Genomic DNA, 20,456 nt, shown 5'->3' with positions numbered 1-20,456 from the left:
ATTCTTTAACTCGATGGTAAAGTATACAAGTATTATTCAATTGCTGTGAAAAATATCCGAATATTTGCCCATTTGGAAACACTATTTCAATATTTTCTGAGTAGTTCTCAAAACCTTTTGCGAATACACGAGTAGTTGAATCTTCGGGCATTTACATTGATTCTGCTTTTGAGAGATTTAATTGAATATATCATCAATACAAAATTCTGTCGGAATTATATTAGGGGACAGTAATCAATGGAACCACATTTTTCAAATATTCACTCTTGACAAAAGAATTATATAAATAACAAAGTAATTCAGTGAGAAAAACACATTCAGGATTGGCTTTCAGCAGCTTCTCTCCAACCTGGTTGTTGCCAAATGTAACCCGTTGTTGTCATTGTACAAAAAGCATTATAGTACTTTCCAGGGGCTCTGCAGTACGACCATTCAGGACATTTACAACGAAATTGGCTTCGAAATTCTTCTTTACAGATTTCGTTCCACCAGCAGATTCTCTGAAAAAAAAATTCGTTTCCAATTAACAAATTTGAAGAGTTAGCTGTGCATTGTAAATTGTGTTTTTGATTGATTCATTTCACGTCAGAGGTTAGAATTCTACCTGTTGAATTTAGTTTAGTGTTTTTGTTGTTTCCTGAACGGCATATATAGAAACTGGCTAGTTGCTGAAAATCCCTCCAAATAAAAGGGAATATTGCCTGAGCGCATTTTCTTGTGAATATTTACACAATATTATTTCTCTCTGTACGATTTATTGAGTTAATTTTATTTTAAGTATGTATGTGAGATTTCAACATAGAACTCCTGAAGTTAAACTTTTATATTTTAATTTAAAAAAAATGTTCAGAAATAAAGTATACAAATTTCTTATTCAGTTATACTGAATTTTACTGAAGTTTTTCTCAACACCAAACCGTCATTTTAACACCTCGACACGTGTTTCGACCACCAAGTGATCATCTTCAAGAGGAAGATTAAACTGAATATACTTACAATGTTATCTTTATTTATATAATAGATACCTGTTCTAGGTATCTTAGGTAGGTGTCTTGAGTGTCTTAAATTAATTTCACAATATTGCCTTATCTGATAGTCTTGAATTAATTTTACAATGTGTCCTTACATAACAGTCAGGTGAATCTAATAATTAAAATATTTTTTTTAAAGAGCTATATTAGGTATTGGTCCAAAAGGAGCAAATGACAATGGAAAAATAAATATAATGCATTGTAATGTTCGAGGAATAGCTGGTAAGGCTACTGATCTTGAAATCATCTTGGATCAATACAATATAGACATTTGCTGCGTTACAGAGCACTGGCTAAAATACCAACAATTAGAATATTTCAAATTGAATAATTTTCATTTAGTTGATAGTTTTTGTCGTAATGATCGCAATCATGGTGGCACTGCCGTTTTTGTGAAGAACCATCTAGTTACAATATCAAAGCCAATAAACTTCCATGGCAATGTAGAAAAGCATTTTGAAGCCACTATAATATGTACAGAATTTACCAAAGGCAGACCTAAAATGTTTGTAGTAAATATTTATCGTACACCTGATAGTGATATTAAAATATTTTGTGATAAATTATATGAACTGATCTGTAGTATATATACTGACAAAGACTATCTGATAATATGCGGAGATATCAATATAAATTTTTTGAAAGACACTTTGTTTGTTAGAGAGATAAACAATATTCTCAATGAATTTGGAATGGTAAATCATATCAAACTTGCTACTCGTATTACCAATCGAAGTCTCACTTCTATTGATGTAATTTTTTCTAACATTGATGTTGAAAAGCAACTAATCAAAGAAAATAATTTATCTGATCACACTTTCCAAATATGCCAGTTTAAAGTCCAGTATGAAAGAACAAAAACTGTTGAAGTTTTATTAAAACGCGATATGTCAGAAAATAATTCAATAACTTTCAAAAATTTGTTAGAAAGGGAAACATGGGAAGACGTGTTCACGTCAATTAATACCGATGATAAATTTAAAAGCTTCTATATCACATTTCAATATTGTTACAGCATTGCTTTTCCTTTAAAAAAAACCTATGTTAACAAAAATAAGAAACCATGGTACTCTTCTGAATTAAAGGAACTCCATAACATGTTATGTGAAATGTCAAAAATTGTAAAAAGTTTATTTAATGATTTGGTCAAAAGTAGGTATAACATGTTAAAGCACTACTATAAAGAAAAAGTGAAAATAGCAAAACACACATATAACAATGATAGGCTGCAAAGGGCACCAAAGCTGATGAGAGAAAGTTGGAAAATAATTAACGAGTCAAAAAATAAACCAAATTTCAATTCAGTGAATCAACTTACTGTTAATGATAAAAAAATAGCAGATCACGAAGAAATAAGTAATATTTTCAGTAAACATTTTATGAATGTAAAATGTACAAGGTCGGAGCCTGATAAATTGCAATTAGGTTCTTTCAATGAACATAGCTTTTTCCTTTGTCCAACCACTCCTCAGGAGATTGAAGAATATATAACTAAAACAACAAGTAAACATGCTTCTGGGATAGATGATATATGTGGAAAAGCTGTAAGGTTTGTCAAGGAAACGATAGGTTTGCCTTTAGCTCACATAATCAATGAATCTTTTTTGTCAGGACAGTACCCATTGATTCTAAAGGTCTCTAAATCTATACCAATTTTCAAAAACAAAGGATCTAGAGAGATAGTAGATAATTACCGAAATGTCTGCTTACAGAGCCAACTAGCCAAAATTTTTGATATGGCATATAATGAACGTCTTAATAAATTTTTGAATCAACATAACTTATTATTTGATCGTCAGAATGGATTTAGAAGGAACAAATCAACAAATACCGCCATATCTGATCTCAATACTACCGTCTATAGCTGCCTTAATAATAAACAAAATCCCATTGCTCTTTATTTTGACCTAAGTAGAGCGTTTGATATAGTTGATCACCAACTACTCTTGGAAAAATTACACCGAATTGGCATACGAGGAGTTACAAGTGATTGGATTGCTTCATATATCCATGACAGACAACAAATAGTGGTGATAAACGGTAAAAAATCTAAAGAAAATATTGTGATCATTGGTGTCCCTCAGGGGTCTATATTGGAGCCAGTTCTCTTCACAATTTTTATAAATGGTATGGTTTATTCATGCTCTGAGCCAAAAAAAATCATTATGTATGCTAATGATACTAATATTCTGATTTCTGAGAATAAATTACAGGATACTGTAATCAAGGCAAATATTTGTGCTAATGATTTTCATGAATGGTGTGTGTTCAACGGATTGCTAGTGAATTTGTCCAAGACATTTTTTATGGTGTTTACAACAAAAAATATAAATTATGATTTCAGTCCTCTAATAAGAGTTAATCATCAAACAATAGAACAGGTGAATTACATCAAATTTCTAGGTATCAAAGTAGACCAAAAATGACATGGGATCCTCATATTAATGATCTAACAAATAAATTAGGCACAAGTTGCTTCATCATCAGGCAATTGAAAGGTACAATATCTCTTGAAACCCTTAAACTGGCTTATTTTGGAATAGTACAATCGACAATAAGTTATGGAATAATGTTTTGGGGTAACTCTGTACATATGAATAGAGTTTTTGTTATGCAAAAAAGAATTATGAGATGTATGGCAGGAGTGCACTCCAAAACATCATGTAGAAAATGGTTCAATCAACTAGGAATTCTCACAGTCCTCTCACTTTATGTGCTGCAGATCATATTATACGTTAAAAAAGATGAAAATTATTTGAGGAAAAAAAAAGATATACATAATTACTGTACAAGAAACAGTGAAAGATTATACCAGCCATACTCACGATTAGGAGTTGGTTGAATGAATTTTTAAAAAATAAGGTGTTCTACTCTCTTCAAGAATTTTTAAATTGTTGATGTTCATTGTATATTTTAATATTTCACTTATCAAAAATGTATATGTATAATCTTGTAAATTTTAATTACTTTTAAGCTCTCTTTGTGACTAGCCCAATAAGTTTCATGTATTTACACTTTTTTTATGTTGTACATGTGAACTTTAGTGATGAATAAACTTCTATTCTATTCTATTCTATCGTTATTCATAATATTATTATGTTTACCTATTTTCACACTCGCATAGGCATCTACATGCCTGTTGTTAACTTGTCTAACTAATCTTAATGAACTGAAATCTATGGAATGGTTTTGTTGCAAAATATGATGGGCGACTGCTGATTTTTCTGGTCTTCCATATTTTGAGTCTGCTAAGTGTATATCTTATTTCAATAGATTTTTTTGTCTGTCCGTACTTACATTTATTTAATTTCGTAAACTTCACTGATTTCGAATAGGAAAGAAACTCGGTCTGAGTTGTATCCATTGTTTGCACTTGTTATTCCCATATAGATTATCTCAGAAGTTGCAGATTAAGATTTTCCAATATGAGTTTTAATAGTTTTTTTGAGGAAATTTGAAAAAAAAAAGTATATCTACTAATTTTGTGTGTTTGTTGATGAAAGGAAAACATTTTGATAAGCGCAGTATGTTTTTGGTGTAAACAATAGAATATCATCTACTCTTACTATTTCAATATAGATTTTTTTAAAGTTATAGACTTAAAAACATTAAATCACAAGGAAGATAATGACCAGTGTCATTATGAACTTCATAATGATATATCAAAGGCAACTTATTGAAATGACCAGTAAACTGACTCTTATTATTTTCTGTTTTTCCAGTCTCATCAACTACATTGTAGGATCTTGAATCAATTATATCTTTCACTTGACCTTTCCTACAGGTTTTATCATTCTGTACCATTACATTATCTCCTACTTTTATTGCTGTTAAATCTTTAGCGGTTTTATCATAGTAATGTTTTTGTTGAGCATATGTATACAGTAATTCATTTTGATATGAATTGAAATATATGATGGAAGTCTTGAGATTTTTTTCTGATGTAGAAATTGTTGTTTTCAGAATTCTCTGTAAAAATATTTGGGCAGGGAAACAATCATTTTAAGGACAAGGAGTGTTTTGATATTTTGGTATGGGGAACGATAAATTATTTTCGTCATTCAGTTTTTCAACTTGTTTTTAACGATACCAACATATCTCTCTGCAAGACCGTTTGATTGATGGTAGTAAGGACTGCTGAAAATTAATTCAAAGGAACATTCTTTAGCGAATCTTTTTAGCTTCGACTGAATGAAATATATCAGGAAAGTCATATCTAGAGGAAAGTTCCTTACAAAAGATGATGACATCGTCAGCTGATTTAGATTTCGTTTTTGCTACTTCCAACCAATTGGAATATATATCCACTATGGGAAAATAATTTGACCATTAAATTCTAATAAATCATTTGTTAGGTTAGATTAGTATCTCCTGTACAGAGTAACCTTTCAATAAAAGCATTTATCATTATCATTATTATTTTTTATACGTTCGTCAGGTTTCAAAATTTTGAACTACATTTTCTACATCTTTTGTTGATCCTGACCAGTAAAGTACCTGACATGCTCTTAGTTTACATTTTTCTATACCAAAATGGCTTTCATGAATGAGCTTCAAAATTTCTTTTCTCGAAGATGACGAAACTATAATTTTTGTCATTGGATAAGTAAATATTCTCTTTTAGGTTTCCAGTAAAAATTTGAGTCTAAGGATACATTTTTGATATTTTTGGGCCAACCTGATACGCAAAATTGTTTTACTTTTTACAAAGTGTTAACATTAGTTGTTTCTTTTTAAAACTGAAACATGGGAATATTATTGTAAAGCGTATGTATAGGGTGAGTCAAAAAGATTCCCTCGGTCTATTGCTATAAGTTGAAACACTTTTTCGAACTGCTCAATTTTTTGCAGTAATATTGATGAATACTATCCTTTAAAATTATTTTCTCGCATACTGGGTGATTCAGCCGAGCGTAGCCAACCAAAGTTATATGAATATGTCATTCGCTTCCATATTTTTTTAGCTCTCTAAAGAATTTTTGTTTCCGAATTTCTAATGCCGCATTGCCAAGTTATTTTAGAAAAACCTGTTTTGCCGAAAATATTTTTTAATTCACCACCCGCATATCTACAGCAATTTTGGAATAGTTAGTCAACATCACTATGATAATTTCTGAAATCTCAACTTTCGGAAACAATATAAAAAGTGTTTGGTACAACCGGTCAAATTTCATTCATTTTCAAACAGACGTAATTCAATACCCTGTATTTTTCATTTGTATGAAATGTTTCAATATTTCACAATATTTTTTTATCAGAGGTATATTACACGAAAAACTGATATTTTATAAATTATACCAAGTTTTAGTAATTGTTATAACCACAAAAAATGTATTTTATTACGTTCGCTTACTCAAATTTGCTTTTCGAATATTCAAACTAATTACTAGTACATTAGCATTTTTCTTTAAAAACCCAGTTATCCATGACTGACACCAAAAAATAAATTTCGGAATTTGTCAATAACGCTATGTATTGAAGTTTCTTTCGCGTGTAGATTGAATCATTTTCATTATGATTTATGTATTGGAAGATATGGTGCACATGGTCTATGCTTTGGGGCAAAGTGACGAAAAGTGCCTCCTTGCATCTAGTTGCCCGAAAGCAAACAACGAGATGGAAGAGCATTTCAGGCTCTAAAAACAAGATTTGAAAGAACTGGTAAAGTCAATCACGAAAAGTTCGAACGTGTCTGCCCTGTAACAGATGGAGAGAATACATTTCAAATTGCTCTTCACCTTGTTGAAAATCCCCATGTGAGTACCCGAGACCTGAGCAGGGAATTAGGATTTCCTTAAACCAGCGTGTCTCGAATGATACGAAAAAGCAAATTTCATCCTTACCACATGCAATTGATGCAAGAGTTGAGAGGAAGAAGGGGTCGAGGAGTCAGGCACTAGGTCACTGACTCCAGGAGAATAGCCGAGGAGGTCAGACCAACCTCTCGTGGATGCTTATCCCAAGACCGTTGTGCGCTATGAAGAATAGCACCCTGTACGAGGTGGGGCTGTGAATCGAACACAACGGATCTAAACAAGGCAAGTTGACAAAATCCCCCAAGTCAAGGTGTGAATTACCGTGCTGAGGACTGAATGGCAGCAGGGTAAGCTGTCGAAAACGGTACCTCTGAGACACCAGGTCGCATCATTTGTTAGGTTAGACCTCACCGCGGCATGCGGGGCTCTGTCGTGGCGGACTAAGTTTCCCTAGCTACTCGTGGGATTCATGTGGATTCAAAAAAATTAAAAAAAGATACAGCGGCGATCACGCCCAAACGCACACAAAAACCAAAAGGGCTTGGTACTAAAGCCCCAAAGCAAGCACCTAAACACAAGGTTCTTGTATCCTCCCTAGAAGAGGTAGAACTACTATCGGATGAAGAAGTGAAAACTGCTCATCTAGGCGGAGCTTCAAAAATGAGGCTCAAAAACACTTAGAAAGTGGACTCGACTACATAGTCGCTCAGAGGCTCGTCATAAGAGGCAACCGAAAAAGGCCACAAGGCCGGTTACCAAGAAGAGGGCAGGAAAAGAGGCTAAGAAAAGCACGAAAGAGATTTGAAAAAGCATGGAAGAAGCTGGAACGAGCACATCCACAAAACGCCCTCGCTCCAGCAGCAGCACACCGCCACAACAAAGCCAGCTGAGGAAGAAACCAAGGCAAGAAGGAGTTTCCTTCAACGATGCCCTCACCTCAGTTGAGGTAGCTGTGGCAGATGTGGCACACATAAACCGGGTTACCTAGTTATGACGTGCGCAGATCGCACAATACCCACCATAAAGCCCTGGGAAGGGGCAACCCTGAAGGTATTGGAAGGGGAGGATATTCCAGAAGCAATCGGCTGCACCACCTACATCCCGGACGATAGAGGACAAAGACCGGAAGCGGAAAAAATCTGCGAAGGCTAAAACTCGCAAATCATGGGCTCCACACAGATCTGTGGACGGTGTGGGGTAAAACTCCATCGGACAATGGCCAAACTTAGGCGTTTTCGATGGACAGTGAATCCTTTGAGGAGCTACAGAAAGTCGAGATGTCTCCATATTATAACCTAGGAAGAATAAAGTTTGGTGTTAAGGGGAGACACAGCCCAAGACAAGGCACGAGCCGGGAAGAGGTGGAAGAACCTTCCCCGGGGATCGCAGAGATCCACGAGGAAGAAACAGTAGACCCATCAGGAACGATCCCTCTCAAGAGGCAAGCAGCAAATGAGACAGGTATTTCCATGGAATACCTGTCTCATACCAGCTCAGTTCACAGAGCTGAGTACAACCAGGGTCAGGGTTCTACAGGTGAACCTCCACCACTCCAAGGCAGCAAGCGCTGTTGTTTGTAGGAGATTCGACAAGGACAGACTGGACGTGGCCCTCCTGCAAGAACCCTGGGTACATGGAGGCAGGGTTTCAGGCTTAAAAACCAACTACAACAAGGTACTATACAAAGAAGGTGCAAAAAAACCTCGCGCTTGTATCGTATATAGTAATAGGGTAAACTGCACACTAATCCCGGTGCTCTGCACCGCTGATATTGTTACAGCTATCCTGACTACGTCAACAGAGGAAGGCACTAGAGGCTGGTTAGTAAGCTCAGCATATCTTCCAGGCGAGAAGATCTGCCCACCACCACAATTAGGCGAAGTAATCGCATACGCGGCCAGGGAAAACCTCCAACTCATCATAGGATGCGATGCAAATGCACACCATATATTATGGGGAAGCACAGACATCAACACAGACATCAACACAAGAGGTGAGTCAGTACTAGACTTCATACTAACAAAAAGACTATCAATAGCCAACGTAGGTAACAAACCAACATTTGTCACCGCAGCGAGAAAAGAGGTACTAGATATCACACTTTTTTCGGAAAAAGCATGTGACAATATAGACAATTGGCATGTGTTAGAGGAGCCTTCATGCTCCGACCATAGACAGATTAGGTTTGACCTAGTCACCCCCTCTCGAACATTAATCACTTTTCGACACCCTAGAGAGACAAACTGTAGAGGATACTCATTGTCACTCAACGAGGCTCTCGAAGGGGAGGTGATTGAAATAGAGAACGATAAAAGCCTTGAAGAGGCAGTGAAAAAACTAAACAAGGCAATAATTGCAGCTTACGAGGCGAACTGTCTGGAGAAAACAAGGCAACAGTTTAACAAAACAGTCTGGTGGAAAAAACACTTAGAAATACTCAGAAGGGAAGTGCGGGGGCTATTTAACAAAGCTAAAATCAACCAAGACTGGGCGGAATACAAGGCTACATTCACACAGTATAATAAAGAAATTAGTGAGGCTGAGAGACAATCGTGGAGGAAATTTTGTGAAGAGGTAATGGATACCCCCACTTGTTCGAGAACCCACAAAGTGCTAGCTGAGGAGGGTACTATAAACTAGATAGGGTTCCTGAAAAAGGACGATGATACCTACACAACAACATTTGGGGAAAGCATAGAAATGCTCATCAAGACACACTTTCCGGCCGCAACAATATATCCCATCCTACTTCAAAAGGAATCACTGATTCCATACTTATGTAGAATATATAAGGCTTGCATAGCCATGAGATACATACCGAATGAGTGGCAAAAAGGCAGAGTCATCTACATACCCAAGATAGGGAAGGTAAACGATATGACAACCGTACCGACAAATTAGTCTTGTGTCTTTCCTGCACAATACACTGATAGATAGATACATAAGAGATGAGGTGTTATCAATATACCCTCTCAACGAACGCCAATATGCGTACCAGCCAGGTAAGTCAACAGATCTGGCAATAGATGATCTCAACAGGCTAAAAATATATAAATATATAATTTCGGGCCAATCAAACCTATTCGTTATATTATGTGAATTGCCAAAATTTCCTTTAGAAACCAGTAGAGACAAAAAACTTAGAAAGTCTAGTCTGAATTGGTTTACTCTCGGTATACGTTAACAACTGTTTCGCACATGCTTTTGACCACACTGTATTTTATTTTGCAAGACAGGATTCACATAAACTATTTTCATGAAATCTCCAAAACATTTTTCATTATTATTTTCAAATTATTTTCAATTCAGGTCAGATTAATGTAGTTTATATGAATGGTTATAGAAGTTTCCGTAGTTCATTTTGAAATGAATTCTTCAGAGTATTTCATTCCTCTTCCTAAGTCACTCCATCTGGTGGACGAAGTACTAACCAACTGCGTATCCGTTATTTGCCCGATTCCTCTGAATAAGGAAGAAAAACTTTCTTATTAGTCAGTGGGCTATGCTTGAAGACTGGCAGTAAACAAATCTAAAGAAATAAACTTTAAACGTTCAAGCCAGTCTCGAATATATCTAAACAGTGGGTTGAATGGACTGACGCCTATCAGAAAATAACTACTCCTCTGGCTAATACCTCGAAGGGCGTTGGATTATATCCGACAGGCGTCAGTGCAGGAATCTTCACAGAAAGTTTCCTGCATATTCAACTGGCAATACAACTGAAAGAGTCGGCCTTCAATTTTGGAACGAGCACACTTGCAGACCGGTTTAATCAGTGCGAAATAGTGGTCATCATCGACCTAAAGTCAATGATATTCCATAATTGAAAATCGGAATTCTTTCAGAGTATTTCATTCCTCTTCCTAAGTTGGAGCGACACAACAGTTGCATATACAGGAAATTTTCTGTGAAGATTCCTGCACTGATACCTGTCGGATGTAATCCAACGCTCTTCGTGGTATTAGCCAGGGGAGTAGTTGTTTGCTCATAGGCGTCAGTCCATCCAACCTACTGTGTAGGTATATTCGAGACTGTCTCGAACGTTTAAAGTTTATTTCTTTAGATTTGTTTACTGCCAGTATTCAAGCATAGCCCACTGACTAATAAGAAAGTTTTTCTTCCTTATTCAGAGGAATCGGGCAAATAACGGATATGCAGTTGGTTAGTACTTCGTCCACCAGATGGAGTGACTTAGGAAGAGAAATGAAATACTCTGAAGAATTCCGAATTTCAATTATGGAATATCATTGACTTTAGGTCGATGATGGCCACTATTTCGCACTGATGAGTGGCTAATGAACCCGAAACCGGTCTGCAAGTGTGCCCGTTCCAAAATTGAAGGCGGACTTTTTCAGTTGTATTGCCAGTTGCATATTCAGGAAATTTTCTGTGAAGATTCCTGCACTGATGCCTGTCGGATATAATCCCACGCCCTTCGTGATATTACCCAGGGGAGTAGTTGTTTTCTTATAGGCGTCAGTCCATTCAACCTACTGTGTAGGTATATTCGAGACTGGCTTGAACGTTTAAAGTTCATTTCTTTAGAAATGATAGTGTAAATGAACACACGGTTCGACATTGGTTTGCAAAAATTCGTTCCAGAGATTTTAACTTCGAAGATGAACCCTGAAGTGATCGACCTAGAGCAATCCAGGACGAGGATTTGAGGACCCTGTTGGAGACTGACCCGCATCGCAAACGGTGCGTGGGATGGCGGAAGAACTGTGCGTCAGCTCCCATGCGATTTTTGACAGTTAAAAATGTATTGGAAACCCATAAAACTTTCGCCACTCAGGACCAGGCAGAAACAGCCTTCGTCGACTTCATAGAATCCCGAGCACACAATTTTCATTTCAATGGAATTAATAGACTTGTGATACCTTGGAACCATATGAGTCCAACCATATGAGTCCAAGATGAATAAGATCTCATAACGATTCGTAAAAATTCCAAAGTAATCCACTGAATCCGAAACTATTTTTTGTCTCTCTTTGCAAATGGGCTATCCTGCTGTGAAGTTATAGAGAGCGGAAGAAAGTGATGTTTCACTTGAAAATCAACGTTGAAGATTGGTTCTTGCTTGTCAGACCCCTGTTTATTTCATAAACGTATGAAGTATCATAAAATGAAAAGGAATAAACGTAGCCGTATTTCTTATGTGTCCTATTATGATTTTTCAGTTTCGACATGTTATTTCCAACACTTTAAAAACGCACTCACTTTTCAATTTCTGAGAATCCATTACATTCATGTATATTCCTAAATACCGAGTGAATGTAAATTCATAACATAAATTTGAACAAGAGCCCTTTAATACTGTTGAGCATTGATTTTCAAAATATTCTCCACAGAACTGACTGTCTATGATAATAAAAAAAATGAGTGAATATGTACATACCTCTGTTAAATATACTTTGACAGAACTATCTATGTTCCTTTTGATTATCACCTTATTTTCCACCAAGTTTGAGCCAATGGTCAACAAGAAGCATAGCTGAAAAGAATCTGCATCAACAAATTTTCCTAACCTTCACGGTGAAGGATCTCACCTGCAAGCCGATTCTGAACATTTTATCCCGGCTAGCTTTGCGGGAATATATTGATTGAGGCCGGTTCTACCAGCTATGGAGCCATCTCCTGGGGGTTTCAACAAGTTACCCTTTGCCCTTCAGTTTATTCTTAGCTTGCCACCTTTGAACTTTGTCTAAATTTGGAAAAGATCAAATGTCAGAAACATAAGAAAGGAAGTAGGAAGATAAATATTATATTGGGTGAAACTAGCAAGCGTGCCAAATAGTGATAACTGTATGATTGATATGATTGACGAAATCGTTCTCATCAAATGCATATTCCTCTTTTCGAAAAGTTTTACATTTTGAAAATAATCGTTTTTCAACACGTAGTTTATGTTTCTACGGACGTCAACTATCATGAAAAATGGCGAATCAAACTTTTTGTGTTTTTTTACCAAGTGATTAAAAAAACAGAAAATTTTATTTCTCATTTTTTATGGTGATCTCCCACCACGTAGTAACTGCTATATCCATCAATTTATTGATTATTGATTAATTTCTTTCAAAGAGGAAGAATCCGAAAGAGAAACTGGATTTTGACATATCTTATGTTTTATCAATATAAAATTGTTCAATGTCTAAACAGAAATAAATCCCAATAACAAGACATATTAATATCATTAGCAAGCATGTAACAGTTTTATATCTGCCTACATATATATATATATATATATATACCGGGAGTCCCAGAGCTTTTAGGCCAGCAGATATCTCAGTCACCTGCAGAAAAAAATTGAAAAAAAATATGTATATCATAGAAGACCACCAGCACTTTCATGTAGCAGAGCAAAATCCACCCCCTCGCGAGCAACCCCTGCGAAACCACCCCTAACTTTTGTTTTTCAAATGGCAACCCCATGTTGTTTGTCGTTCAACTGACAGCTCTTGTTATTTCTCAACCAACGATATATCATAATTGTTCGAGAAAATTGAATACGTTAGTGGGTACTATTAACTGGACTGATCTAATTGTTCTGCATTGTAGACACCAGAAAAAGTGGACGCTACGCAGAAAAAGAGGCGATAAAATGTTAGAACTTTTTGTGCTTCCTTTCAGTCCTCTGATATCTGGATGACACATTGCCATCAGTCGTGATATTGTTGTTGTATATCAAAATGCCTTTTACCTTCACTCCCAACGAATACGTTGATATGCTTTTAATTTTTGGTGAATGCCGAAAGAATAAACGTGCTGCGGAGAGGCTGTATGGGCAGTGCTTTCCTGATCGTCGACAACCAGGTCGTAATACGTTTTCGTATGTAGAAAATACCATGCGAACGGGATCATTTCCAGGAAAAACAGATCAAGTACATCCTACTCCCGTGCGAACTGAGGAAAATTGCATAAATGTGTTGGCCTACGCCGAAGCACATCCTCATATTTCGGTTCGTGCATTGGCGGTAGAGATTGGGATCAGTAAGTCATCTGTGCAAAGAATTTTCAAACAGTACAAGTATCATCCCTTCAAAATTCATTTACACCAAGGACTCAGACCTACCGATTTCGAAAGACGAACGGCATTCATTGCTCACACTCAAGTTTTAGTCCATGACAATCCAAACATCCTCAATCAAATCTTGTGGAGTGACGAATCCCGCTTCCATAATAATGGTACTGTTAATCGACATAACATGCACTATTGATCACAGGACAACCCTCACTGGATTAGAGAAACCAATTTCCAAACAATGTGGGGTGTGAACGTGTGGTGTGGTTTACATAATGGACGACTCATCGGGCCCCATTTTTTCCAAGACACTTTGACGGGCCACCGATATTTACATTTCTTGGAAAATTGTTTACCTGCCCTCCTGGAAGATATTCCACTTGAAGAACGACAACAAATGTGGTGGCAACAAGATGGTGCTCCTGCACATAACCATAATGTAGTTACTACATTCCTCAATGATACTTTTCGAGACCGTTGGATTGGAAATAGTGGACCTGTGCGATGGCCTGCAGGTTCTCCAGATCTCACGCCACTGGACTTTTTCCTGTGGGGATATCTGAAACGAGTTGCCTTCGAAACACAACCAATGAATATTGACGATTTAACCCAAAAAATTTTAGAGGCTTGTCATACCGTTACTCCGGAAATGATTAGGGCTTCCTGTACTCGCACGCTGATTCGGCGACTTGAAGCATGTGTGGCAAGTGCTGGCCAACATTTTGAACATTTTCTGTAGTATCATGTATCAAAATACAGATGACCTTAAACATTAATATTTCATTTGTGTTTTTATTTTCTATGATTCTGCATGTCATTCTACCTACCATGATACATCATTGACCGAGAAATGAAAAAGACTGTAAGTTGAACCAAAACAAACATGGGCGTGCCATTTGAAAAACAAAAGTTAGGGGTGGTTTCTTGGGGGTTGTTTACCAGGGGGTGGATTTTGCTATGCTGCATGAAAGTGCTTGTGTTCTCCTATGATACATATTTTTGTTTTAATTTTTGTTCTGCAGGTAACTGAGATATCTGCTGGCCTAAAAGCTCTGGGACACCCGGTATATATATATATATATATATATATATATATATATATATATATATATATATATATATATATAAATATGTATACATATATATATATATATATATATATATATATATATATATATATATATATATATATATATATATATATATATTGAAATTTTACAAAAAGTAGTTCTTTTCTGTGGACGGTTGTCTTGGGGGTGTGGATTTGTGATGGTTCTGTGGTGTTGAGGTGTTGGCGATTTCGTTTGATCTCTCAGGGCTTCCAGGCTGTGGATTCCGCTATCTGATGGCTAATGGAAATTCCTCAAGGATATTCTGGATTTGCTCCGTAGGGTCCTCTATCAACACCAGGAGTCTGGCTGGGGGGAACGGTAGCTTTCTCCGAGGTATCCTCTTGGCGCCTCCGCGACTCGGTTCTTACTATTCGGTGGACTTGTCTTTGGTTCAGTGTGCTGTAGATCGTGGCTTTGTGGTCCACGACCGGTCTTGTGAAAGTTTTGTATGTATGCAAGAGGGTCTTGCTGCTGCATCTACCGAACTTGCCTCTCAGTGCCTTCAGAAGATTTGCTCTTTTCCGGACTTTGTCCAGAGTTTCTCTGAGGTCGGTCTCCCAGTTGACCCCCAGGTAGGACACCGAGTTTTGGAGGTGGAGGTTCTCTCCTAAAAGTCTGAGATTCAAGTCTGTGGTGTTGAGTTTGGGACGCGTAGTGGTGTTTGGGTGACTAAACAGGATTGTTTGTGTTTTGATAGGATTTATTTTGATTCGCCACTTGTTGCACCATTGCTCGAAGTGGCCGATCATTTTCTGGGCTTTTGTTTGTAGGATGCGGTGCTAGTTGCGGATGCGTACAGGATAGTATCGTCTGCGTATTGCAGATTTTTTTGAGTTATGGGGGTGTCGTGCACGTAGATTGAGAATAGTGTGGGAGCGAGTATAGAGCCTTGAGGGACTCCGGCTTTAGGAGTGATTGGAAGAGATAGGGATTCACCGACTTTTGCGCGGACTTGTCGGTTGGTGAGATAGGAAGCGACTAGTCTGATGAAGTGTGGTGGGAGATGGATTTGGATTAGTTTCCAGATCAGGCCTGCGTGCCAGACCTTGTCAAATGCTTTTTCTATGTCTAGAAGGATGGCAACAGTACCAAAGGAAGAATTGATGTTCTGGGTGATGTGTGTGTTTATTTCGACTAGCGCATTGTGGATGGAGTGTTCTGGTCTGAATCCATGTTGGTGAGGCGGGACCAGGGGCTGTATTTTTTCCTTGATGGATGGCTTGGAGGATATCTTCCTCACTGAAGGGGGCTCTTAGTGGACAGTTTGGGTCAAGGGGAATTTGACCGGGATGTCTGCCTAGACTGGCGGGGACTTGTCGTTGAATGAGGTTGAAGTGTTGGTTGTCGAAATGGATGTCTCTTGGAAGTTGGAATGTGCGTTCTAGATTTTCTCGAAAGGCTTCTGCTTTTTCTGGTGGACTGGAGATGATGTTGCCGTCAATCTCAAGGTGACTGACGGTTTTCCGTTTTTGTCCTGTGATTACTTTGAATTTATGCCAGAAAGCTGCGCCGTCTCGATAGTCTAGGTTTTTTGTTGCTTCCATCCACCTTTTCTGGGAGAATTGGTTGATGAGAAGTCTGATGCGTGCGTTAAGTCGATTCCACTCCGTTTTGATTATCTGGTCTCTAGTTCTTACGAAGCTCCTGTACAGCTTTCGTTTGTTTTTGATAAGGGTGATTATATACGGTGGAAGTGTTTTGGAGTCTGTTCGTCTGATTGAATTAGAAGTAGCGATGTCATCGGATTCATTGATGATTTTTTGGATTTTATTAATTTGATTGTCTATTTGTCTGGGGTGATTGAGAGGGGGAAGTTTAGAAGTGAGAGTTTTTGAGTTACTAGAGATTGGAATCGTTTCACGTCCGTGAATTTGTGGTTTTTAAATGAGATGGTTTCAGTGACTGTTGGAATTATTATATTTATTGTGATATTAACGAGAAGGGGAATATGGTCCGACGTGATTGTGCCCCCCGTGTAGGCCCGATCGTCGACCGTTTCTACAAGGCTCTCTGAGCATAAGATGTGGTCGATTATCGAGGCCCGCTGGTGACTCAGAAACGTAGGGTCCATACATGGCACTGTATAAATGTTGTGGTCTAGAAGGAAGTTGGAGAGGAGTCGACCGTTGGCGTTTGAGTTCGAGTCGCCAAATTGCGTGTGCGTGTTTTTTGTGTGTTATCCCGTGTTTGATAAGGATCGCGATACCTCGTGAGTATTGATCCTTTGGGCGGTGAATAGTATTTTATCCGGAGAAATAAGTAGGATTTTTGGTTAGGGTGCCAGTAAGGCATAGGATATGGATGTTTTGGGTGTGTAGGAGATTTTTTGTGTGTGGTCTTTTTCTTGTGAGTCCTTGGGCGTTTACGGTTCCGAGGATTAAACGCCCCGTGTCATTTTTTGGTCTTTCAACCATTTAACTCTCCTGTCAGCTCCGTAAAGGTATAGTCTACTTTGCTGCCACTGGCCGTGGCGAACAGGGAATGACCTAGTATTGTTTTACAGAGTTCGTTTGTAATGGCTAGTATCTCGGTTCTCATTGTAGGCATTAAGTTTAAGAGTAAAGTGGTCTGTATTTTTATTATAGCTTCGGTTTGTTGCGTAATGGGTGTAATTGTGGGGGTTTTTTAATGAAAATGGGGGCAGTTTCTTTGGGATTCATAGGGGTTTCTACCCGTTTTGGAGATTTTAACGAATAGGCGGGATGATCGCCCTCGTAATTGGGGCATTTAGGATTTGCAGTTTTGCTGCATTTCGTTGATTGATGAGCCTCCCCGCAGTGGGGACATTTCACTTTGTGAGTTGGGCACTCCGTTGCTAAGTGCCCATTGGTGCTGCAAATATTGCAATATTTTGGTACAGGGGGGAGAGGATTTATGTTTGATGCTTCGCACTCGTGGTTGCGGCCGTATATGCTTACACCGTGTGTAAGACATTTTGTGTATTTTTCTTTGTCATCTATGATGACTCGGGTTAGAGTAGTGGCTTTTGTTGTTTTTCTGGAGACGATCCTCCAATGTTTTAATGGTTTTATTTCTGAATTTTCTAGGAACGAATATATTTCCTCTGATGTAATATCTAGTGGTACCCCTTTGATGAAAAAAGAGAGATGGGGAGTTTTAGGAGTGTTCTGGGTGATGGATGTCGGTCGAAGATCAATGACCTTGAAGTTCGTGTGACCTGTACGGTCACGAAGTAATTTTTGCAGTTTTTCTGCATTTTTGGATTGGTCAATTGTTTTTAAGAGAGCCGTATTATTGTAGTTGACTTTTAGTTCGGTGATTTTCCCTCGAATAAACTCCTGCGAGTTTAGGGGGTTATATAATGTTCTTTGGTTGCTGTATTCTGTGGGGATTTCTCTGATGTTGTATATCTTTACCGGGCTGACAGGGCCGCTCTCGCGACTAGTCGAGGGTTCGTTCTGTCTAGGTGATTCTGGGGGGGATTGAACGTGTTCCGGCGAGGAGCCGGAGAATACGGGGGATGATAAAGGAAGAGGAGGTGGTTTTTGGGAGTTTTGTCGGGTTTGTCTTTTCATTATTAAGGTAAAAGAAAAAAGAAAATGTACCACCTGATATTTTTCCATATTTTTTGGGTTCTGGGGACCTTTTCCTTGGGATTTTTCTCTGGTTCCTACGATCGGACGAGTATGTCTCAGGCACTCTTCACACTGTAGGACTTTGGAGTTTGATCCTTTTGGTCCAGGTACACTTATCACTTCACTTCGCTTTTATTTTCACTTTCACTTTCACTTCACGCGTTACGGTTTCAACCTTTGCAGGTTGAGATCTAACACTGACTATGGATTGGACCGTCTGAGTATCACGACCAAACAAATATAATTCTGCAGTTGATTCAGTGGGATGTCCACTGCGCCATCTGCAGACAAAGCCAGAAAACAACTCCACAATCACATACTCCGGGGTGGGAGTCGGAATAATGAATAATATTCCGGAGAGGTGCATATAGCATGCTATAGCTTCAGGTGAAAACAACTTACCCCTTGCCTCTCATGTAGACCTACGACTTTGTAGGTACGTGCGGCAGATTACCCAACGGAAAAACAACTAGTTGACCCAGCTGATATATGGGAAATTGTTCAGAAACGATAGCTATTGCCAACCGATATTTCAATCATTTCTAATTCGCACGTAGGCTGTTATTACCTGCAGTAGATATGCAAGAGCTAACATTATGATATATTTTCAGGGCGGCAGCTGATTAACAGAAAAACAGATTTAAACAGATTCAACAGGCGTCAGTGCAGGAATTTTCACAGAAAGCAGAAAGGCTATGATTCAAGGAAGCCCCCATGCCCCCACCCGGGTTGATTGCCGTGAAGTAGAAGCTTCCCATCCCCCCAGCTAGTTAACGAGGAGACCCTACTACCTCACTCCAAGCCAGTCTCGAATATACCTACACAGTAGGTTGAATGGACTGAGGCCTATCAGAAATCAACTACTCCCCTGGCTAATACCACGAAGGGTGTTGGATTATATCCGATAGGCGTCAGTGCAGGAATCTTCACAGAAAGCAAAAAGGCTATGCTTCACAAAAGCATAGCCCAATGACTAGTAAGAAAGGTTTTTTCCTTATTCAAAGGAATCGGGCAAATTTCGGATATGCAGTTGGTTAGTACCTCGTCCACTAGACGGAGTGGCATTTTGTTGTTCGCTCCAACTTAGGAAGAGGAATGAAATACTTTGAAAGAATTCCGATTTTCAATTATGGAATATCATTGACTTTAGGTCGATGATGGCCACTATCTTGCACTGATGAGTGGCTAATGAGCCCGAAACCGGTCTGCAAGTGTGCCCGTTCCAAAGTTGAAGGTCGACTTTTTCAGTTGCATATGCAGCAAATATTCTGTGAGGATTTCTGCAGTCGGATATAATCCTACGCCCTTCGTGGTATTAGCCAGGGGAATAGTTGTTTTCTGATAGGCTTCAGTCCATTCAACCTGCTGTGTAGGTATATTCGAGTCTGGCTTGAACGTTTGAAGTTTATTTCTTTAGATTTGTTTACTACCAGTCATCAAGCATAGCCCATTGACTAATAATAAAAGAAATATTCATTGAAATCGGAAAATCAAATATTCATTGGAAATGAATTTGAATTGAAGGTGGAATTGTCGAATTCATATGTTTGGGTAAAAGATTCATAAACTTCTGAATGAATAGTTAATTATTTAGTTATATAGTTATCTATTCATGAAGCGAATTGTAATGTCTTAATTTTGAATCATATCGTTGAACCGGATTTGAAAATAGACAGGTCGATCATTCTATTTTGTCCTCTGGGGTCGAATGCGTAATAGAAAAATTATTAAGACATCAGTTTGAGGGACGCATTTATTTAAATTAATCGTAGAGAAACTTTCGAAATGTTATTCTATGTATTTCAAAATTTGGTTGAAATTCCACTTTTAACGAATTGATAATTTTGTGGATGTGAGAATGTTATACGGCAATTTCAACAAAAAAAAATTAAGTAAAGATTCAAAAGATGACAGAGACGACACAACTGATTTCATGAATT

At 38.0% G+C, this 20,456-nt stretch overlaps 1 protein-coding gene across 1 annotated transcript; it reads right to left on the bottom strand.

Moving 5' to 3' along the window:
- Positions 1–204: 204 nt before the first annotated feature.
- On the bottom strand, positions 205–12,504 carry LOC111506734 (uncharacterized). Its single transcript, XM_023161926.2, has 3 exons — positions 12,337–12,504; positions 12,186–12,281; positions 205–500 (listed from the first exon to the last, which is right to left on the bottom strand). Exons 1-3 carry the CDS (start codon positions 12,355–12,357, stop codon positions 318–320), a joined length of 300 nt encoding a protein of 99 aa, XP_023017694.1. The 5' UTR covers positions 12,358–12,504; the 3' UTR covers positions 205–317.
- Positions 12,505–20,456: the final 7,952 nt, after the last annotated feature.

This window comes from Leptinotarsa decemlineata, unplaced genomic scaffold (genome assembly GCF_025532065.1).
Source record: "Leptinotarsa decemlineata unplaced genomic scaffold, Ldec_3_MD MMD2_tig00026299_RagTag_RagTag, whole genome shotgun sequence".
Classification (NCBI taxonomy): Eukaryota; Metazoa; Arthropoda; class Insecta; order Coleoptera; family Chrysomelidae; genus Leptinotarsa; species Leptinotarsa decemlineata.
This window is presented reverse-complemented; position numbering and strand designations above follow the sequence as displayed.

Excerpts from the sequence above, each read along its gene's own strand:
- LOC111506734 (XM_023161926.2), bottom strand. The coding sequence starts at position 12,357 with ATGTTCAGAATCGGCTTGCAG. Across the intron at positions 12,282-12,336 it reads TGTTCAGAATCGGCTTGCAG|CTATGCTTCTTGTTGACCAT; the intron begins GTGAGATCCTTC and ends GATTCTTTTCAG. Across the intron at positions 501-12,185 it reads TCAAAGTATATTTAACAGAG|AGAATCTGCTGGTGGAACGA; the intron begins GTATGTACATAT and ends TTTTTTTTTCAG.